The sequence below is a fragment of the Aquila chrysaetos genome, chromosome 25 (genome assembly GCF_900496995.4).
Source record: "Aquila chrysaetos chrysaetos chromosome 25, bAquChr1.4, whole genome shotgun sequence".
Classification (NCBI taxonomy): Eukaryota; Metazoa; Chordata; class Aves; order Accipitriformes; family Accipitridae; genus Aquila; species Aquila chrysaetos.
The window spans coordinates 4,874,312-4,897,898 of NC_044028.1; the positions used below are offsets into that span (position 1 = coordinate 4,874,312).

Here is a 23,587-nt window from a genome sequence, read left to right on the forward strand (position 1 = left end):
TGACTTCACTGGTCAAATTGAGAAATTTGCCTTGTAAAACCTCGCAGACTGACTTCACAAGTCAAACTCATCTGACTTAGGATTATCCTAACTCGTTAATGAACAGTGATAAACATGCCAATTGCCTACTTAATGGAAGTCTCTACCGGCCTGGGAAGTCGCCTTGGCTTAGAGGGACATGCCCTGTATTTCCAAGGAAACAAGACAGCAAAGCAAAAGGACCCTGCTCTTGGGGCACAGTGGAAGTGAAGAAAAACTCCACAAACACGTGCGTTCAGATAAAGTTCCTTTTGATTTTGTGGGAAACGCAGGTTTGAAATGAAAATAATTGACGAGGGAAGAGGAGGAGAGAAAAAAAATAAAAACAAGAGGCAGGCTTTAAAAAAAAACGAAAATAAAAGAAGCAAGGAGAAAAAAATAAATAACCCTGGAGCAAAAACGCAGAGGGAAGAAGAGGAAACAAATGAGACAAATAGCAGGAAAAGGGTCAGTAATGAAAGCCCAGATTACTCAATTCAGTCAAGCCATTGCTTGTGCTGTTCGGGGCAGGGCGGGAAGCCAATCTGTTTTCTCTGGTATTGTTTAGGCTACAAATGCCATGGCACATTTCCCATCCACTCCCGTGTTTATGTCCGTGCTCCAACCCTAACCACAAAAACATGTGTGGAGGAAATACGGCCTGAGAAGAGTAAGGGCTGGAAGTGGGAGGATGATACACTCCAGAGCCAAAGGACCTCAAAAAAACACTTCTGCATCTTATGGCAATTTTGCAGAATAACGTCTCGTTCACTAAATGCTACGGCATGAGGATTTTCATCTTCAAAATGGGTACATTGATACCTCTGGGTTATTACAAGCTACCAGCCGCAGAAGGCTGCCTGTATTTATACAACACTGCATTATTTATAATATTCCTTTCAGGAGCAGGAAAATACGAGTGCTTTCCTTAGCAGTTTGACACCCGTCCCGCCCCCCCAGAAAACATTGATTTCTCACCCTCATTTCTCCCACAAAGCTGTAGCCGACCTGACTGTGTTTAGTTTACTTCTCTAGGCCAGATGCTCAGCTGGGGAAAAGCACCAATAACCACCCTGGAATAACAGAGCTGCCCTGGTTTCCACCAGCTGGGATCCGGTCCGGCCTCCCCAACATCGGCACGTTTGTGGGAACCGATTAACGGCGGCTACAATGCTGCAGGGGAGGACAAATATTATTTGCGAGGCGATGAAGGTGTACAAAATGGTGGCCCCACGGGTTTCCATTTCTGAGTAGGTTTCGACTCTCCTCTATGAAGAATCTGGAAGAAGTTTATCACTGCAAAATAACAAAATATTTAAGGCTGATCAAATTTTGGGTGGAAAGTATTTGAAAGTGTCATTTTAGCTAAAAAGCAGCAGGGGATTATAAGATTTTACAGTCCAGAACTAACAGGGAAGAATTTCAGCCTGTGTTAAGTTTCCACCGACCTGAGCTGTTAACCCGTGAGCACGCTGGCAAGGCACCCAGAAACTTCTTCAAGCCAAAAATAACAGAAGAGGCTGGGAATTTTTTTTTTCCCCTCCCCCAAATAAATGTACCAAGGACACACGTGTTTCAAAAAGGGTTCTTTTAATTAGAAGCAAGTTTGCAAAAGAAGAAGTAAGTTTCTCATATAAAATAGTGGAGTGGTGAAGGTGAGGCTAACAAGAGGTGTGGAACAAAAATCCAGGGCAAATCCCCAAGGAGACACTGAAGTAAAAGCAACGATCCAATAACCGTAGTACACCAAAGGGTAACTCAAACACAACTGTGTAAGGTGGTCCTACCCCTAAACTGACAGCAGATACCAAATCAGAGGACGGACTCCATCCGAAGAGCGTCAAAGTGACCGGCTACAAACTCACCGTAATACCATGTCCTCGCATCTTTCTGCTACCCGAGAGCTCCCACTGCACCGTGACAGGTCCCAGCGCTGCCCAGGAGCTTAACGACACCAAGGGGGGAGCGCTGGCGGCACTCCCACCTGCAGAATGCCACCACGTTGCGTTAGCAGAAAGGTTTCATCCCCAGATCTAGAGAATCGGACATAAATGGGAAAACACTTTGACATAAAGCTCTGTAACCCCATTCCTGTCTCTATATCCAGCAATTCAAGCCCCAGAAAGTGCACAGTGATCAAACAGCATCAAAATAATGAATTTCCTGCCAAATCTTGAGGCTCCAGGGCCGTTTAAATGGGCAGGTGGCAGCTTTGAGAAGATAAAATTCTGAGTCAGAGCCTGAATCTCAAGTCGCACCGGTATTTCACCCCGTGTTCAAACATCTCTCACCTGTCCCATGTGTCGTGTATGTGCTTATCGGTTGTGGCTCTCTACTACCGAGGCCGGCAAAATTTACACCCTGACAAAGCGCAAGCCAACTTTATTTGTCTGGGAGGGCTGGGGCTGGAGATGCGGGGGAGAAGAAACGGAATACAGAAATACAAAGAACCGAAAACCCGACTTGTCAGGTGGAGCCATTTAATGCCCATGCCCAGCCCAACATGTTCAGTCTTGGGGTGAATGTGTTCCTAATTCAAGGGTGGCTTTCCGTAAGGAGGTTTCAATGGATACTGTACAACCACATCCTCATGCATGTGACTTTGTGTAAACACCACAGCAACACACCGCTCCCCATATGACCTCTAGTAACGCTATGATGATGTACGGACTCCACACATGCTGGCAAAAACCTATAGAAACAACCTAAGAAATGTGACTGAACTAGCAGGAACTCCAGGTTGAATGAAGCTGTTTGTAGTACAACCTGCCCATCTAGCAACTGTTCTGTGATGGCTTTTCCTCTCCAAATATAACCCCTCATTGCATGTGCCCTTCTGGCTCCTATTGATAAAGGAGATCACTAAAGATAGGTGGTCTTGGGATCATATTCAGTCTTACATGCCACAGGTTCCTAGGACTTCAAGATTTCTAACAGCCCTGTCAAAGGTTATCTTTCCTGTGGGGTTTTGTTTGTGGGTTTTTTTTGGTTGTTTGTTTTTTGGTTTTTTTTTTTTTTAAGTTTTCTGATAAATTCTTTTTCTAAGAGGATTTTTCTGAAACAAGTTGCCCTGCTTATCTGAAAACAGCAAGTGGGAGAAGACACTAGTGCTCTGTATGTATAAACAGCTCGCTCTCCTCCCTTTTTGGAGAGCAGATTGGATAATCTTTGGATGACCCAATAGATTTCTTGAGGGAAGCAATGACAAGGATAATAAATGTATCCCCATGTCAAGACAGACTTGGATATTTATTCTAAACAATTGCTACAGCAGCTTCTGGCAGAGACCCGGGTATAAGTAGGAAAAATGAGATCTTGGCCCATCTACAAAGCATCACTGGTTTTAACACTCAAAATGAAGAGGAAAAAACAAAAAATCCTTTGGGGTAATGGATTAGTTTCTTTTTCTGTCTGTTTTTTTTCTTCTCTCCAGTAATGCCAACTGCTTCCAAAAGTGGGATCGCTGGTCGCAGCGTGATTCCTTTAGTAAATGCTGATGAAACCCCTTCGCTCTGCGCTCTCACTTCTCCCTGCCCTCCCCACGAAGGGGTTTCACACGGGTGACTCCCAGGGTGGGGAAAAAAGAGACTGTCACTGGTGAAAGTCAAACAGTGCCCTCTCCTGTCCCATCTCACCACTGCTGCTCGCACCCCAGCAGCACCGGTCCTGCACCAACATCTGAGCATTAAAAGATGGGAATGGAAAATACTCCACCCAAGGGTGCGGGCGATGGTGGGGGACACACCGTGCGTGATACGGACTTTTGGGGGATAAAATGCTCCACTTCGAGTGGGCTGGAACAGTGCAGCTCCTTCACTTACGTGCATTGTTGCACGGGATTGATGACAGGGACAACCTGAGGTTTGGTGCCTTTGGGAACGCCGGGAGCATCGCTGATGGTGGTGGCTGGTGGCACCTCAGCCCTGGCAGGGGGGTGAAGTCTTGGGCACTTTTTTGCTGCAGGAAATTGGATATTTCCATGGCTATTGCATGAAAAATGAGCTCCTATTAAACTGTTCCCTGAAACGTCTCCCTTGGTCATTTCATAACGCTGCTTTTATTTTTTAGTAACAGCCACCAAGAGACCTGAGAAACATGGGAAAGTAAATAAATAAATACAAATAAAATATCCTAAGAAGGTGTTTTAAAACAAGCCTTCATTTTTCAAGACTGTTCTAAACAGGAAGATGGAAACAGAAGTGGATTTGATGGGTGAAGTTATTGTAACATGACAACTAATGTTTAAAAGTTGTATTTCAAGGCTGCGATTCCCACAGATTACAGCTATGAAATACAGCTTTCTTGCTAACTGACGGAGTGCTTCCTTCCAGATAGAACAATTTACCTGATACCTGAGCTAAATAAAACCTACCCATTAATCATACTTTACGAGTACAGCGTGTTAACAAGAAGGCACAGGCATCATGCACGTAGCTATACAGGATCCTGGGCAGCAGAACACACATCCTACGCTCATCTTAGGGGTGAGCAGGGCAGTGCACTTCCACGCTCTGCAATTGCCTAAGTAAAATAAACCCACATGTAAGAAAAGCCAAATCCTAAACAAAACATAAGCAAGAATGACAATAGCGTGGGCTGGAACGGAACAGAAATACCTCTGTTCGGATCAACAGGTCCTAAAGGAATCACACCTAACCTGTTGTTTCAGCAGCAGTCAGAAGAAAAGGGCCATACAGCCAACTCAGTGCGTCCTCAGCAAGCTCAGGCTTTTTGGTTGCAGATGGTTCTCAGAAAAAAGGAATAGCCTCTTCTCCTCGCTTTGTATAGATCGTGCTGCTCCCCATGTTGTTCTTCAGTGGAGCAGTGGCCACAAAGTCCATTTCCATTAGTCCCCAAGGTTTCCTCGCTTTTTTGCTCAATGTGGTATCAGATCAGCCCCAGGAAGTAACTGCACCTTACACCAATTCAGATCTGGCAATATTCAGGAGATATGGAGCTACTCGCACTATGCTCTCCTTTGGAGCAAACTCTTCGGTGTTGGATCTACTTTCTACTAATCTATATCCCTAAGTCCTTAGTGGTCCTTGAAAGGCTCCTCCTGTAGCACTACCTCTCATACCTGTTGGATAAGCGCCATTAAAATTCCAATAGCAATTGCATTGCTATGTCACATGTATATCAAACAAGGTGTTCAAAATACATAATCTGATGCAGGAAATAACAAAGGATAAAGAAAACAGATCAGAAAGTCACGTAGATAATTTTGTCTAAGAAACAAAAAACGCAGGCTGAAAACAAATTTTTCTCAGTTCAGTAATTAAAGCAAAGTCCATATGGCTTAATAGAACAGTCAAAGTGCACAGAAGGCAGTGGGGTTTTTGTTTGCTTTGCATTTCTCTTTGCAGTAAGCTCCACATCATCCTCTTTGGAGCCCCTTCTCCATCCCACACACATCCTCTCCAGGTGCAGAGAGGGGGATGGTTCACAGGGTTTTGGCTCAAGCCCGCGTCTTTGCATCTCCCTTGCCATCTAATGAGCTGTGGATCGTTATCCCAAACTCAAAAGCCCTTAAACACACCCACTGTAGTTTTTGGTTTTGAACTTTTTCTTTCTGGAGCCTTTGGAGAGGAACAGCAATCCAGTGCCAAAGCTATCCAGAATCTGTATGCACCAAGAGCAGCAGCGCTCAGAGGCAGTGCCAAAGAGTAAAAGCAGTTCCGAGATCGTTTGCCCTGTCCAAGGGGCACTGAAAGGGCTGAGCTCGCCCTCGGACCTCAACTCTTCAGGTGAGGTGCCACCAGGCTACTTCTAACCAGCGCCCACGGGCAGGAACAGGCAGCCACCACGATCAACGCCGGGTCGGTTTCAACAACCTGCCCTGAAGCCATCACCACCCAGTGCCACAGCTGTCCTGCATCCCTCCCGCGGGGACAGGGACAGTTTGCAGTAGTAACACACGTGCCCTGATGGGACGTTAGCAAGCAGCAGGACACCGAGTCTCCTGGCTGACCTACGTCCACCTGGGAGGAAATGCCAGACACCAGAGTGGCGAGGACTTGCCTACTTCCAAATTCACCTTTCAAACTCTTGCAGTGAAAAGTCTGGTGATCCAGGACTGTTGCTAGGTCCGAGAGTTGGACTTGGATTCTTTAAACCCCTGACAACTTCCTTGCGAGTAAACAACTTGCTGCTAAACGTGACAGACTCGGGAAAAGGATAGAAAAGAAGAAAATAAAAAGGGGGCTATACAAAAGGATGGAAAATAAACTAAAAATCCCCTCTCTTCTTTCCAAAGGCTATAGCTTCAAGTGCACAAAGCAGACTGTAAACGTGCACAAGGTAATTCATGACCCTAATGCTTGAAAAACCTGGTTAGCTTTATTTGGAGACACTTTGTTGCTTCTCCCAGATACAAAGCTGAAGAATCAATAAAAGGCACCTGTGGACACCAAAACTCACCCAGTCTGTGTGATGTGTCTTTGTACTAAAAAAATAAAATCAAACAAACCCAGCTACCGTGTACTTTTTTACAGACCAGTAAGCAGCACTGCAGAGTCTGGGCGAGAAAGGATGCTCAACTTCAATTGACAGGGCAGGATAACTTTGATGATCAAAACCCTCATCAATTAGTAGACTCTCTAGCTTGTCACTGCAATCTTAATTGAAAGACTCCTCTGGCTTGCTGGGTTGTGTCCTTTGACTTTTAAAAAATGACCGATTCAAATGGCACATGCAGTCCACGAGGGAGGATTAGAGCCACGCCAAAAATAAACTGACCTTGCATCTGAATTCTTCCCACTTGCTTCACCCTCCGCTGCCTACAGTGCTTTTTTGAGCCATCTCCTCTTCCAAAGGCCCTGGAGTTGGAATATTTAAAAAAATGCAGCAGGTCCCATTTGAACAAGAAAGGAAAGCAGGTCAGTAATTCAGTATAAATACACCAGTAGTGAGCCTAGAGCAGACACAGTGACGCATCTGAGCCTAAGTTGATCAGCCAGTGCTCCTAATGTGGGGAGCAGCAGTGAGGAGAGGAGAGAGGAGGTGTCTGCTTTTCACATAAAAATTTGTCCCTTTTCTATGTTTTCCTACTTGACCTTGATGACAGGGAAAAATTAAAAAGGAAAAAAAAAAAAAAAAAAGAGTAGAGACAAAGGAAGAAAAAGGAGCCTGGGAGGTTTTATGTTTTCTCTTCAAATCACATCACAAAGTCACTCATTGCATCTAGGGAATTCACCTCCTTGTTTGGGAACGGGGGGACAGAAGGAGGGGAGAGAAAGAAAGAGGGAAGAGAAGGGCATGGGAGCTGCTTCCTGAAGCAGTGTTACAAAAAGCGGTTAAAAAACCCCTACTATTCACAAGTGGTTAAAATCATCACTTCTCAGAATTCCTTTTTTTTTCTTTTTTTTTTTAAACAAAGGTTCAGCTAGTTCAGCTCCATATTTTTAGAGTTGATTGTCTTCAGAAAAAAAACAAAACAAAACAAAACAAAAACAACCCAGCCTCATCCGTGTTCCCATCCGTTTCTACCCTGATAGAGAAGTTACCCACAGTTCACCGCACCGGTCACGCACACACAGTCACTGCGACGGGTCTCCCCCGAGTGCCGCCGGCGGTTCGGCTGGATCCTCCAGCCCCGTCTCAGACGAAGGAGGAGAACCCTGTCACTGGAGTCCGGGAGCCGGGCGCGGGCTGTCCCGTTGGGGTGTACACCCCTCCTGAGCTCTGTGTCGTGATGACAGTCTGGAAATAGGGTTCTGTCTCGCTGGCGGCGCATTCCTCGTATCTATAGGATGCCGGGTGCTTCACCCCTTTCTGCTGCCGCTTCCATGAGTTGTAGTACGTGGGGTCGCTCATGTAATGGTTCACAAAGGAGTGCTTTGGCAACTCGTCTTCGTAATCCGAGTCAGTGGCCTGGAGCATCGGGAAAAAATAAAATAAAATAAAATAAAATCAAAAAATCAGCAACTAGCATCTCTGATTTAGCCTGTTCCACTCTAAAAGAAATTAGAGACAAGTTTAATATCACCAGCTGACAAAAGCTGTAACTTTAGGGTAGGATGGTTTGTAGTCCAAAGTGTAATACACGCTGGACTGGAGAAAAGCACTGTGCTCTGGTTTAGCCAGGCTTTGCTGCTAGAGGGAGAGTCCCCTGACGCATGCTGGTGATAAGAGATGCAGAGAAATCCCTTCTAATTCACTGCAGAACGAGGCAGTGGGAGCTAGGAGTTCCTGTTTTGACAGAAGATGCAGGGAAATGTAGAGACGTCATAGAGAAACCAACACCTTTCATTCGCATAATCAACAAGACTGCAATTACCATTGAGAATATCTCTTCTTCCGATGCAAGGACAGAAAGAATGTCTTCCCCGCAAACACACTGAAGTTAGCCAGACGTGCTGCTGTTTGTGGTGGTCAGACCAGGCCACCTGCATAGTACTCTGAGTTTGGCTTGCAAGCCCCATTAAGTATTGAAAATTAGTTATATCGCTGAAAGGGAATTAAGCGAAATCACAGGGTTTTTTTCAGGCAAACAACTCTATCTGTACGTTCCAACCGATTATTGGCGGTACAAGGCGCACAACCAGCGGCGACAGAAGAAAGAGAATGCAAAATCTGGAAAAGAACTGCCAGGCAGGAGGAGTTACTTTCTTGGGATGGCTCAGGCACAGCCCTGTGTTCAGAGCGGATCTTACCCCTGAAACATTTATGCATGGTGGCTGGATAGCTTCAAAGCTCATATCAATATCGAGTGGGAGCTCTATTGAGATGTAACCAGATAAGCTTTGTGCATCTGTCTCTCCTCTGCAGTACTGCTGCCGTGATACAGCTGGAGGAATCGCAGGGGGCTCGTACATCTCCTCCGAGTACAGAGACCACGGCAAAGCCTTGGCCATGGTATCCAAGCGCACATTTTCCTTCTGTTCCCACTAATGTTCCCACCAATAACAGCCACATCCCATACAGCATACAAACATTTACCCAGTCATTTCCATATCTCATGCCTTCTCTCAAAATCTCTGGGTTGAGCATGCAAAAGCTTTTTTTCCTTTTCTTCCCCCCAATAATCTGCATAGCCAATTCTAAAGGCAATTAAATATCAAAGTAGTAGCTGCCTAAGACATACAAGAGAGAGACGGGTAAGCGCAGCTCCTAACTGTTAGTTGCTGCAATTAGTTTCAAAAGGTTGGTATCGTTCTGATCTATGACACCACACAGCACACACACATCCTTCTTGATCCTGCCTGCCACACAACTGGTCTCTCCTCCTCTAAAGCTCCCTTTTAATGGTCTCTGAAGAACAATCCTCAAATGCCTTGCGAACCATCATTTGAAAAGGGCACCGCATCCATCATCCCACTTCTTTGCTTAGATAGCTGCTTCGATACTATCTCGTGTCCATTTTCCAGCATAGAGGGTGATGGACAGAGATGAGAAATTTTTCCCAGAGTTTTCCAAAAGTCTGAGCAAAGCAGCTCTTTACAGCTTTGCAAAATTTCCCTTCCACTATTACCCATGCTTTGGCTCTTTCAGAATTATGTACTGCTTGATTATTTTAAGAATGCAAAGCTTCAGGTGCCTTGACATGTAATTAATATTACAACAAAACCCTACCAGCATTTAATAATTATTCCAGAAGGAATTCAGCAAGTCTATCTCCTAGAAAAATGCTCCTTTGTACCAGCTGCCAGCCCCGGGAAGCCAACACCCGACTCCCTCCAAAGACTCTCCTGAACAGGTGGTTTTTGCGGCATGCCTGGAATATCCCCAGATTTGGACCACTTCACAGCCAGTGGGTGCAGAGAGCAGCTCCAGAGTCTTGGCATCGCTGCAGGGAACATCCTGCCAGCGCTGCCCTGTCTATTTTTGTAAGGGGCTCCAACAAGAGTGCCTCTGATGACTGCAGATGTGGCAGCATGGCACAGCACGGCAGCAATAGCTCGGGCAGGCTGGTCCTCAGCTGCAGATGGAACCAGCTTTACCTGCAGACCAAAAGATCCCCGAATCCTGATTTTCTCTGTTTTTATCAAGAATTAAGGGTTGCACTTGGCACCAGCCTCCACCTCCAAACATTCTGCTGCAGCTCCATAGTCTAATGTTAAGGTAAAAAGTGCTTGGGAAGCTGGAGGATGATGTGGGCATCCAGAAGAAAAGTTTCTACATCCTGAGCAGGTGCAGGTGGTTACGGATCACTCACCACAAGCAGCACCTGAAGATGTGAACTCCTCTAGCTATCGTGGATGCGCTCCCTCCACCAAAGGCACAACGCTACCACTGCCCTTGCCTTGTCTTCTGACTCCTTCCCCAATCCACCATCACTCTTACTGACTCGGACACGCTCAGCCATCCCCCAAAGAAACAAGCCCCTGCTGAAAAGACGGATCACAGCTGAGTTGAGGTGTCACAAGCGTAAGGAGAAAAAAAACCCACAAACTTCTAGTGGCTCCTTACTGGTCCTCCTGATGTCCCCACAGACATAGAGAAACATAAAGACAACTAAAAGGCTGGAAGCTCTAAGAAGAAATGCTGAGAAGCAGCTGTATCCAGAAGACTGACACATGACTTGATAGGTACAATAATACTGATGCAGCCACTTGATTTCTGTCCATCGCTAGCAGAAAAATACTCACCCACAAAACTAATATAATTTCTGTACCTAAGCCAAGTTCTTTCGAGATTGCCAGAAGTCAACATAATAAAGAGAAGAAACACTGGGAACACTTTTAGATGGGCTGCTGCCATTTGAAATACAGCATCACTTGGACTTGCCATGAACAGAAAGAGGGAATTTGAAACAATACCACCTGCTAATAATCTGTCCACTAATTAGTCCATTATACCAACTGAAAGAGAGCACTAATTTGGTGTAAATAAGGCCAGTGCCTTTCAGAAGTCACTTTCATGAAACACAGACAGAGCTGTGCTAACTTCAGCCTTTCACCATCATTAGCACTAAATGCTGGAAAGGATAACCTACTTGTTAGTGTCCATACGACGTGTTTTCTTTGTGTTTCCTTCAGAACAGGTAGGAACGGAGTATTTCGTCCATATTTCTAAAGTATCTTCTAAGGTCTGCTCCGAACAAGGTACTAATAACCACCCTTACCAGCAAGGAATTCTCTGAATTGCCATCCCCCATCCCTCTCTGCCCTGATGAAAATCAAGGAGTAGCAAGATAAACACCTGTTTTGCATGACAATACAGACAGCTTATACTAGAGGATTACTTTTTAGTGGTTTTTAAACTATTGAGTAAATAGAAATGCTGCAGGGCTTTTTGCTTTGTTTTCGGTTTTCTCCCTTCCCTGCGACTGTGGCTTTGTTACCTTGGAAACCTCCATAGGCTGGAGCATGATTGGGTGTGCGGTGACATTACAGACTGTCAACCAAAGGTGCATGGATGCCTATGAAACAACAAATACAGAAAATGAGAGGCTATCTAAGTATTTTATTGATAGCACGAAATGCACAAGTGCTGTTCAGAGGCAAGTCAGCGACCAGGGTTGGCTAGCTTAGTCAATGGGAAATTTGAAAATAGTTCCAATTATCTTTTTTTTTTTTTTTTAAAGTGACTGCACAAGAAACAACCTTGTGAGATTATTCCTAAAAATGTAGATAGCGGCAGTTTCTTTTGGTTGACATGAAACGAATATGCTGTAAAACAGACAAGGTAACCTACTAGGCAAACAGATTTCTCCGGACACGGGAACACTTAGTTATTTCATGTGTCACCTGCAGCTGGTTTCCACACGGTGCCCAACTTGTCAAAATCATTGGAGAACTTTTCTAGAAACAAGTTAAACCATATTCCCTATTAAGTGTTAAGTGGAAAATTATCATATCTTCTTACAGAGCTGAGAAAGCAAAAGTCAGTTAGACTGCAGAGGGCAGATGGGAAAACCAGAGCATCGCCAGCGTTCGGCGCTGACTGATAATGTGCGCAATCTGTGAGAATATTATCTCCTGAAAACTGTTTTTGGGAGACCACAAGGACACGTGAGAACAAACACACACAGACCACCCTCCCCTCCTGTAAAACTGCTCTTCCATGGCTGGACGACATCGCAGATATATCCTCAAATTTCTGTACATGGTGAACACCAAATTTCTTCAGATTATCTGTCTCAAGCCTCGTCCACTTGACTCATTATCTAAAAGCCTATTATTATTAATCATTTAGAAATTACACTCTTAGCACTCTCTTGCTCCATACCTGTCAATTAAACTACTTTAACCTCATTAACAGTATTGGTGCTTGGCTTTCATGACATGGCGTAAGTTAACCACTTGATTTATGAATATTAAGAGTACTACTTGGTCTGCTCGATTTTCTCTTTGTTTCTCTCTTGCTTTCCTCATCAGGAGGGAGCTCGGAGGAAGGCTCCCAGGCAGCTGTGTTGTAAGTGCAGTCAGTCAGCCTGAGAGTTTCTCGCAGACTTCTTCACGTTCAGTAAACCCCACGAGACTTGAAGCCAGTGAGCTTCCTTCTTTTCCATATAAAATCTTGACACCTCAGGCAACAGGGGTAAGACTTAGCAGCAAGAAGGTGGCATGTGGGTTGAAAACAAAAGCAGAGTGTTTGGCCCTGCCTGCCCTTACGTGCATCATATTAAGTGGAATTTGAGATCCACACAAAGACGTATTAGAGAAAAACAGCAGCAGGACCCCCTTTGCTGGAGAGGACCAAACCTTATAGAGCTCTTATATAAAAATATATCTTTACCTCTTCCTATAATGGGAAACATTTCTGCCTACTAAGAAAGATGGAAATTCTGAAATTCTTGGAAAACAGAGCTTGTCTGTTAAAATCTCCTTTGAGAATAGAAGCAAAAAGAACAGAAAAGACACACAGGAAGAGCTAATAGGTACACAAATACCTGAAAAGAGAGTGGTCAAACATCTATACCCACCTCTGCCCCAACCCACCCTCACCTTCTGTCTGAATCAGCCAACGTAAACAGCATTTTCAGGCTGATCAAAAGGCAGCATCTCCTATTGCTACCTCTACTGGGAGCGTATTAACATTTCATGCCTAAAAGCACTCCCCACCACAAAAAAAGCCAAGCATCAAAGACATCATACAGAAGGGCTGCATATCTAAGCCCCAAGGAAAAACAGGAGGCACATTTTGTTCACATACTCAACATGCACACACAGATTCACAAAAACACTAGAATCTCAATTGAGACCTTCAGGCTTGTCTGCAATACACAGTAAATAAATAATATTAATAATAGCCTGAGAAAAAGAAACAAAAATCACTTTCTTCTCTGTTGTACAAACAGTGCATATAGAAGGCAGTAATGACACCCTGCAAGTAGACTTTTGCGCATTACCAGGAAATACCACATGGGGCATTGAAATTAATGTCAAAAGGTGCCAGTGCTAAATTCATGATCATGCTCAGCACACTGTTTTAATGACAGGTTTAATGCTGGGTTGTTACAGTGACATGACCAAAGCACTATGGGTTTAATCTGGAGGGTAACGCTTGTGCATTGCATAGACAGCAGCTTGAGCTACACCAAGGAAAGCTGCCTGTACGATGGGTCGGCCACAGGGCAGCACAAAGCAGCAGGCTGTCCGTGGTAATTAACAGGAGGTGAGAGCTAGGTAGCCAGGAAAAGCAGCTGTAGCTGCAGGTGCAGAAAAGCTACAGATGAAAACTGTCATCTTCTTTCACTACTTGCTGCTCTTGATTTATTCTTGCTAGAAGGGTCAGGTTTGGAGTGGTTTGGCCCACTGCTCGCTTCTTGTGCTGTCAGTTCAGATTTGTCAGGATCTCTGCTGACAACACACGATTTTAGAGACAGGTTTACCTTTCTATCCCTTGAAGTCTGTCTATTGAACCCTGGCCACCGCTGGACTTTCACAGACCACAAGCACTTTCTTTCATCTTAAAGGGGATACAAGACACAAGATGGAGCACTGCCAGATAGATAATGCCAGCACACACCCACATTCCTTGGAGAACAGAGTCTAAAGGCAACCTGAGCAGAAGGCTCCTCTTGAGTTAGTCTAAGGCTGCAGGCTGGGGTGTTCAGAAACCTGAACGCTAGGCTCTCACCGCCATCGCCATGTGCTCCCTGGCAGGTTACTCACTCCCCACTTACTCCCTCTGTAACAGAGGCAGCAGTTCTCACCACCCAAAATCACTCGTCCGAATCCTGGTGTTTGCTGTAGCTGCCTAAAAAAGGCACTGCGAAAACTTCAAACCACATCTCATACTTCAGTCAGTGCAACAATCCAAAGTGTGTCTCACCTTCAACCTCATCCAGATGGTAGCTGCAGCCAGCTGGTTATTTTGCAGCATATATACGTTTTCCCAAAAGTGCTCCAAGTTTACAGCCCACAGGCAGAAGGGGACATGCAGCCCCTTCCAGAGAAGCCAGCATACACTGGCTGACTGATTGCATTGTCTTTCTACGTAACAACGGACAACTGGGACTATCTGCCAAGGCCAGGTCTGGAATCTGCCCTGGCTGGGTCCTGCTTGTCATTCTTTCCTTTGACATTTTAATTCTAAGGTGTGATGTGAACAGCCCGGTGAATTGGACATTTTAAAGTCCCCGAGACAGACAGTGACCACACAGTATAATGCAGGTATGGGATTGGGACTTCGAAGACTTGCCAGGATTCAGCGGGGAAATGAATGTCTGCAGTGACTGGGCAACCTTTGGCAAGGCAAAGGGAAACCCTTACCTCTGACTCCGAAACTTCTAAGGGCTTCTCGTTCAGGCCCAAGCCCTCGGTCAGCACAGCTCCGTTGTACTTGTTGCAGATATCCTCATCGGAGTAGTGCAGCCCCCCTGGGCTTGGGCGAGGAGGAGACCTAGGAAATGTAAAGGGTGAGTGAATGGGATGTTGTCATTTCTCTGAAATGACACAATTAAATCATGCTCAGAAGCCAGAATCACAGCCTGGGGCAGCGACTTGGGCATTAAAGTCCTCCCTAGGTCCTCCAGACAACAGTCTCATCCTTTTGCCTATTTAACAGTTGCTTGAAGCTAGATAAAAAGCCATTTCCAAGAGCAGGGTGTTCCCAGCTTCTTACCTGGTTCCATTCTTCTTTGAGAAGGTGCTCTTGATATTCAGGTGTCTGCTGTTGAGCTCCAGAGCAGTGAAGCCTCCGTTATCCAGGGTGACTGACTCTTCCACATTGGAGATGGTTTTACCTGGAGTCAGGCAATGAAAGGTTCAGCTGAAACACAGGCACTTTTCCCCCAAATACAACTGTACGAGCTAACTTTTCCTTCTTTATGTTTTATGACATCATTAATTATTTGAAAATCTCTTCACCTTTCTTACTGGCAAATGAAAACAGAGTGAAGGAGAAGAGCTTATCAGGAGTGTGAACGGGCAGAAGGAGCCAAAAGAGGGGAAAGAAGGAGTCATGGATGGATGCATTTCATTCGGAGGTAAGTATCTAAAATAGCACAGATGAACTGTGCTCCGAAAGTGCTTATTCTTGTCTTTTGACTATAAATAGGAACCAGGTGACTAATTCAGGTGGCCACTGAAGATGTCCTAAAGGAGGACAGCTGTGAATCACGTTCATGCTGACTGAAGCAAAGCAAGAGAAAGTAAAACTAAGGCAGGCAGAAAAAGAGGAAAAGGAGGAGAAAAAAAAAAAGGCAGGAAAGCAAGCAAGAGAAAGCGTAAGTGGATAGCAAATGGGAAAAAGATGTCAGAGCTGTAATGAGGATAAGATATAGATGTGAGAAATCACTGGACGATGTAAGGCAGGGAAAAGGACAGGGGACTGGCAGAAGAGGGAAAATACAGCAAAGTATATTATTTCTTGTGATCAAATATAGCAAGAGCTTATTCTCTCCCATGCTCATTCTTTGTAATCCCAAAGGTGTGAGCTCAGCTCATGTCCCGGGCAGAAAGACCGGTTGCATATTGCCACTTTGCAGCAGACAGGTACTTTATCCTCGGCTTCAATTTCAGTGCTACATTAAGACTCGGTGTGAACACTGATATCCGACAGCACAGGTCAGACCTGTCTTTTCATGTCTGTCCCCCAAACACAGAGCAAAACTAAGAAGATGAGAGATTTCCTATGAGCCATGCATACAAATATGTAATAGTATTAACTTGGTAAAATGCCACGGTATTCATACATCTTATATCTCATGGGACTGAAATCTGATTTTCTAACACTTGTTCAAGTGAATTATAAAGAAAGAAAAGATCTTCACTTTGGGACTGAATTACTAAATACTGCCTGGAAGACTTCTTCATTACATTAATCCCTAAGAACGGGTAGTGCAAAGACCCATCCACACGATCCTACTCATTAATGTGCCTTTTTTGGCATCTCCTGGCATCAGAGCAATTTCTTTCTGGAGGTGGAGAAGGCTATCAGAGAAAAACATGTGTGAGTAACCTTTCCAGGACTTTATCATGTAAGGAGAAGAAAAGGTAAAAACAATATTCAGAGCTCAAGAACTAGGCGTTTTGAAAGGGGACTATTTTAACATTCCTAGTTATAGAGCAGGTAGCTCCTGCTTCCCTTCGGAAAGGAGACTGGTAAAAATTGTCAGTAAAGACAAATTCAAAGCTTGATGCTCACTATGCCTTAAAGTCTAATGGTCCAGATAACCAAGACACCTCCTAGCTATTTGGCCCCCAGCCCAGCAACTGCAGCTTGGCTTAAGGAATGAATGTGAGATGCAGGGCACTCTATTTAAGATAGAAGAGTTGTGATATAGTCCTCACACATACAGACCTAGAATATTTGCATTGGGTACAGCCATGGAAAAACAGAATCTATCTCCTTCTCCCCATCTATCAGGGAATGACGACAAAGCTAAATGAAGTCTCAGCTCATTCCTTTTTTGTGGTCTTCTGTCAAGCACTTGACCCAGACTCCTTGGCTTTTGCTACAGTCCCTGGAACTTCCAGATGCCCATGGCTGGTTAGCATCCAAAACCTGATAAGATCAGGCACTCTTTGCCCAGTGTGGCTATGGGCAAAAGCCATTTCTACCAAACCAGACAGCAGAAAGATCCAAGTCTTCTGCCAAACAAAATACCTATAAAGAGAGTCCACACTGATGAAATCAGGGGTTCAAAGGGAAGATATTTCTAATTCCCGCAGCTATTGAGACTGTGTGCACAGTACAGAGCCAGTGCCTTACCTGTGCTGCAGTTCTTGTACTTCTTGCTCTGGCCATGCAGGACCAACGCAAACACCACCAGGAGGATGAGGATCAGACTTGAGAGTGCCATCACCAGCAGAAACCACCACTCCTCATAGAAAGGGGCTTCCGTTTGTGCTGAAAGAGCAAAAAACAAATAACAATTCCTCTTTACGCTCCTTCAAAATTTTCTCTTCTTCCCCACAGTGAACGATGCATCTATAATAGTGTTCAGGAGAGAGAAGTGTTCAAAGGAGGTGACGTAGTCTACTCTGCAGCCAGACTTTTGAGGGGCTTGCTGACACTTCTAAGATGGCAAAGAGAACAGGAGCATATCACAGCTCAAACACACCCGCAAGCATCTTTCACACACCCAGAGCAGCACTCCAGAATCCCTTAGCTAAGAAGAAGTTATCACCAAGTGAAGAGAGGGAGGTTTCTTCCCACAGCTCCACACACCTACGTTTCTAGACTACTGCGGTACGCTTAGTACTCCCTGGGTCAAAGGAACCACTAATAGACCTGTCATGACTCACGATTATTCCACTTTTTAAGAGGCTTGCCTCACCAAAATGCTGCTCAGTGGCTCTTTGAAAAATACAGCTAGTGCCAGGGAACAAAGTACACTTGGTTCAGTGTCTTTCAGTACCTCCATTAACTCCAATTTCCAACATTCACTGCTACTCTATATCGTTTCCCCATCAGCTTAGCCAAGCCTGATGTGCAGCACATGGGTATCAATTCAGTTGCCTGGATTTCGTGCGATCTCAAGTAATTTCATCCTATTTGGCCTCAATTTGAGACGCAAAATGAAACTAACTTCCCCTTTCTAGAGTTATCTCACCAGTCTTGGTTTAAAGTAGTAAGTATTGTTATTTTCTTGCGGTGATACTCTCTTTGTCAGCATCCCTCGGCTTTGTGAAAAAATGCTGCCGCTGGAGCACAAGCTAGCAGTTGTATGTAAGTTCCCTATAGTCCATAAGGTAGAAAAACACCCGGTAGGAATGGGCGATGCCAGAAGACCAACTTCAACCCCTCACTAACACTGAACCCAAGCGCTGTCTTTCCCTGACTGTCCTGAGCCCTGGATCTAAACACAAGTCTGTTGTAAGCCTGATGATATGAGCTCAAATTTGTTCCAAATCACTGGGTATCCTGCAGCAGTGAAAAGTAGCCACGATCTTTCTTTGCTAGGAGGCTGGTCCAGGCCAATAAAGCCCTAAAGGCAAACTGCACAAGCCATGCTGGGCTGAGCAGATTCAGTGCAATTTATACCTCCCTGTGCTAGCTGAAGTGGCCAGCCTAAAATGCTTTATACTTTTATGACTGTGAATCTCAACAGAAGCCTCTTACTTTCATGCAGCAATTTGAGATGAACACTGAAGCATCAAAAGGAGGTGAATTAAATAGTTCTGTTCAAGTGAAGAACTTACAAACAAGTGGTTTATTTATAAGAAGCATCACAAGGAGATGCATGCTCAGCTTCAGAGGAATAATGTCTTCCAGGAAAGACTGACGTGACTACTGACCCTTTACATTGTGTTATAGTCTCTGTGAAACCACACGTAGGAAAAACACTGACTCTCAGTGTTTGAAGTGGGTTGTCTATGCCCTTGTCCTGAAGGAGAAAAGCAAGGGTAGCACTCACACTGAAATCCATAGACAGCTCCCACAGGCTAAGTGGTTAATTGTGTAAGGACAAACGCAGCCGTGATGGCGATAGCAGCATTTACTACTCTTGCCTGCTGGGTAACTGTTGAATGGCGTTTATGCTTTTCACTGGAGAAGCAAAGAGATAAAAGCTACTCCAGATACTGGAGCATTGCCAGGTTCTCAGGAACCTCCAGAATTTCGAATCACAAAGCCGCTTTATCAAGTTCTATTATCCCTCTTGCCTGTCTTTGCTGACAAAGCAAGGATGAAACCTATTGCTCAAAAGCAACCTGGAGCACAGCTGTCCCTGCGAGGGTAAGAGGGGACCTGAGCAAAGCTTTCACGAGGGCAAGCTCTTCCACTTCACAACAAGCCATTGAACTTGAGCTGCCCAGACGTGGCAAGCTGAATGGAATTTGCTTTTGAAGGTACTGAAGTTCCTTCAGAAAACCAGAGTGCCGGGCTGCTCAAAGGGATTTTGGAAGCCGTAGCTCTGTTTACTGGGAATAAGCACAAGGAAGCAGGGAGGGTGGGAAGCTCCTGAGAACTTCACCAACTGGAACTGCCAGCCCAGAGGATATCAGGAACAACTTTGTGAAACTACACTTTTATATTTTTGAGAGCTAAATACAAAATAACACAGAAAATCTTTATCAGAGAACGCTGGATAAAAAAGGAGGAAGCAGAGCAAACAAAACAACAGACTAGGAAAGGAGAAAAAGCAAACAAATTGTCGACTGTGTAAATTAGTCTTAGGGCAAGAGATTTTACACATAAACACTCATGAAATTTCTGAGAAGGTTCTTTGTCAAACTTAACAATGGCATACATGCATTCTTCCTCTTGAGAGTAAAGCATACTGTAATAGCAAGTCTTGATTCACCACTATATTACTCTGGTTTTATCCTAAAACAAATGAAAACAAGCTGCCCTTGATTATTTGTTGCAACTAGAAAATCTGGGTGGGGTTTTTTTTCACCTCTTTCCTCCCAGCCCCAAGAAATTCCATTGGAAAAGATATTTTAAAAAAATTCCATGATTACCTGATACTGCCACAGAGGGAACGCTTGGCTCTCCATAGCCAAATTCATTGACAGCCACCACCCGAAATTCATACGTCACACCCTGTTTGAGTTTGTCCAAGCCGACTGTGTAGGAGGTAGCACTGCGAGGAATGTCCTTCACAAACATATCCCACAGTCCTTCATCTAGGAAAGCAACAAGGAAAGAAATGGCATGAACTGTGCGAAGCGGCGCTTTCTTCTGCTCACTGAAAAAACTTGCCATTAATTGCGTGTTTCAACCACAGGCAGTGGACATGCTTACCTGAAGGCTGCTCAGCGATACACACAAATGTCAGAATGCCCTGCAGGACCCCGTCTGTAAAGGCATTTATTCATGATGGGGTCTTATAGCAGCCCAGATGGAAGAGTTCTCCTCTAAAATCTGCAGCAGCACCCACAGTGACCTGAGCTGGCTAGAGCAGCTGCCAGCCATCTGGGTCCCTCCTGATCAGGTAAGGTCACCGCATCAGCATGCCCGTTATTCGACAGAGCAAGTAAACCCAAAGCAACCTGCTACACTAATGAGTCCTAATCGCACAGGGTTTGCCTGCTTTTTACATGGCAAAACTGACTTCGCTATCAAAGCGCGTAGGCTAGGCTTTGCAAACTAACGTAAGATTTGGGTCTTGGCAGGAGGTACCGTGGCCTTGCACGAACTGGTGCCTGGTGGACTGGTGTCACTGGAGTGCTGCTTGCTTTAACAGTATCAATAGCCATATGTCCTTCGCATGTGCTGGCCCACAGCGTGGCACAGCCCGCAGAGCAGGACAGCCGGCACTCCGCTTCTGTGCCATGCATCTTTAAACGGGAATGAGTTTTTGTTTGTATTATAAATGTCTCAAAGTTTTTAGAAACACAATGCCATTCCAGTAAGAGTGTTTCAGTAGGGTCTTCCCAGTTCTCAGCAGCCGTACTGACATAGATCCTGATGTGCACCCTGACTAGGCACCGTTCTGGTCCCTGATCCAACCCGTCACCTTATATTCACTTGACTGCAATGGAAAGAACTTTCAACAAGGTGGATCCTGTTACCAGTAAGAACAAAACCAACAATAATTAAAAATATCAGACAACAATTTAGGGTGCGGGAATCAAACATTAATCTAAACGGACTGCTTTTCAGTAACAACTGGTGCCCAGCACTTGGCTGACAAAATGGAGTTACTGTCTACGCATGGGGCCAAACTCTCAGCTAGCCTAAGCCAGCGTAGCTCTTATAGATCTGAACTCACAAGAATCCCATGGGGCTTTTACTTCTAGTTATCAAAGCTGTTCAAACAATGTCTATTTTTCTCTGCATGTCCCACAGCAAGGGGAATACAATGGTAACCCCTGCATAGATACGACTCCAGCGCAGGAGCTGCCTGCTTTGAAAGAAAGTCCTCTGCGCTGTGAGATTTGAGCATCAGCACGACTTCTGTAGCTTGAGGTGTTATCGAGGTAACAATAAAGCAGGAGCCAGCAGCACTACCCTCAGCGACTTGTTCCGCTGCTGCAATGGAAGGCAGGAATCTGTTCTCATTTGCTTTGCATCTACCTGAGTGTAAACTAATTGGAGTCACCGCGGCGATTCCAGAATTGTGCTGGTGTAACAGAGCAAAATTTGGCCCTTAGCCTACTTCTGTGCAACAGAGAATAGCAGCAAAGATGGATTGATTAACACTGCAGGTGCATTTCCATGTGAATGTTTTAACTTTGGCATCAGTAAATATTGGCTCGGTAATTTGTACCGTGCTGCACGTCTAGCAACACACACAATGACTAACAACCCCCAAACTACATCTTTTCTGATCATGAGGATTGGCAGTCTCAGTGGATGCAAAAAGCAGGCTGAAACATTATTGTTCCAGCTACATTTGAGAAATACCAAAGAACAATAAAAATAGGTAATTTTTCTGTCATGCTTAAAATTCAGACCAAGACATTATTCACCCGCATGATCAGAGTATAATGAAGTTATCATAATGTACCATTGTTATGTATTAGTTGGATATTACAATGGCTATAAAACAAGAGATAAAATATTGACTTCCCTTTTACAGAGCAATAGAAGGCTAGATTATTTCTACCACGTAAACTTACAGTGTAATAAAAAGGGAGTTTGGGATTTGGTTTCTCAGAAGAGGGTGGAGCCAGGGATGCACTCTCAAAGTTACATTGTTGCAACCACCAATACTAGGAAGATGCATATAAAATATTGGCATAATTGCTAGAATTGCCTGAGCTTTCACAAACACATTTGTAAACAGCAATAAGAGAATTTGAGCCCATGGTGAATTGTCTGAAAAGCAATTTATTTGCATTGAAAGCCACTTAAATGGGGGAAGAAAAGGCAACAATAAAAATGAATGTTCAACACTCATTGCAACAAACACAACTGTTCACACATGCACTTTCTCATTTTCTCAAACCTATCAGGGTGCACAGTGCAGAATATCCAACAGACCAAGAAGCGTAAATTTAACCACTCTGTAAAGCTTGCAGTAAGTTGGGATAACTACCCTTGAGAAGTCAGCATTACATTTCCACCTCTCTGTCCCCTTGGCTATGGTAGCAATGGTGTGGGGCAGCAAAGGCTGCTGGTGGAGGTTTCTTCAGAGGGATTCTCGTCTCGCAGGGACTCAAGAGATGCTCTGGCTGGTGGCCATATCTTCTCTGGCCCACCTCCCTTTCACTCATTGAAAGAATCTTTGCCCAGACTTTCTTTTCTGGGGTAGGAAACAGGGTTTGGCCAAGGCGGGACCCAGCATGTGATCTTTGGGATCCCAGCGAGGTGCTGATGCAGCTACAGTGGTCAGAAATCTGCACGGTGGCAGCCTGGAAAGGGGGACATCCTTATGTGTCCCCCACTGGTGACCCCAAATCAATGCTATGCACAGGACAGGCTGTGGCTCCCCAAGTCCTGGCCAACAAGGTTTTTAATTCCAGAGCCTCAATTAATTTACCTTGTCTCCATATGGACTATTCAGGCCCCTCTTTGTAGACAGAGATCACAATCAGATATATCCAAACTAAAAAAGCATTTTATTTCAGTGGTGAACTTTGAGATTAAATATTGAACACACGCTTGTGAATTCATTCATGGCATCTCTTCCCCCATCCCTCAAAACTAGGTTTGCTCTAAATGTTAGAAGTTCAGCTGAAAGAGAATTCGTTAGAAGGTCACCTGTGGCAGCAAAGATTGGCCTTTAAGTTCAGTAGAAAATCATTAGTACACTGTACACAGTATCTTCCACCCAGTTTAGGGAGGAAAGATGCACATGCCGTGGTTGGGCTACCAACTGGGTATTAACTCATAGAAACCATCGAGAAAAGCGAAGTTTGCAACACCGGACTCCCGCAAAATTTTCTTTCAGTAACAGCTGTCCCTTTCTTCATTTCGTATCGCCTTTCACGGGGCACTCAGCCTTTTAAAAAAGGCCTAAACATCTGATGAAAAAGGGAGGGCTCCTCAAAAAAATTTTTTCTTTGCTTCCCTTTCCTATAAACGCTTCACCTGCCCCAGCTGACGTGAGATTTGATCTTTATCCCCCAGCCTTGACTTCTCCGTCCAGTTTGGGACCGAGGCACATGCGTGGGGAGAAGATCTGAATGACAGGGGAAGGTGAAGCCACCTCCGACCTAAAATGATGTCCAGCCTGGTCCGGCCACCCTCCCGGCCATGCTGTGTCAGTGAGGAGCAGCACTGGAGGCTGCAGCCATGCACAGCACCCCCAGGCTAGCCTGGTTTCACAGGCAATTAATTGGGG

The 23,587-nt window shown here is 44.8% G+C and overlaps 1 protein-coding gene across 7 annotated transcripts in view; it reads right to left on the bottom strand.

Moving 5' to 3' along the window:
* Positions 1–1,591: 1,591 nt before the first annotated feature.
* SDK1 (sidekick cell adhesion molecule 1) overlaps positions 1,592–23,587 on the bottom strand; it is a 417,371-nt gene continuing 395,375 nt past the window's right edge. For all 7 annotated transcript variants that reach the window (XM_030001765.2, XM_030001768.2, XM_030001764.2 and 4 more), the window contains 5 exons: positions 19,818–19,982; positions 17,122–17,259; positions 15,031–15,151; positions 14,679–14,808; positions 1,592–7,890 (listed from right to left, as the gene is read on the bottom strand). In XM_030001765.2, the coding sequence (XP_029857625.1) occupies positions 7,618–7,890; positions 14,679–14,808; positions 15,031–15,151; positions 17,122–17,259; positions 19,818–19,982 (827 nt within the window). In that variant the 3' untranslated portion in view covers positions 1,592–7,617. The remainder of the gene's footprint in view (positions 7,891–14,678; positions 14,809–15,030; positions 15,152–17,121; positions 17,260–19,817; positions 19,983–23,587) is intronic.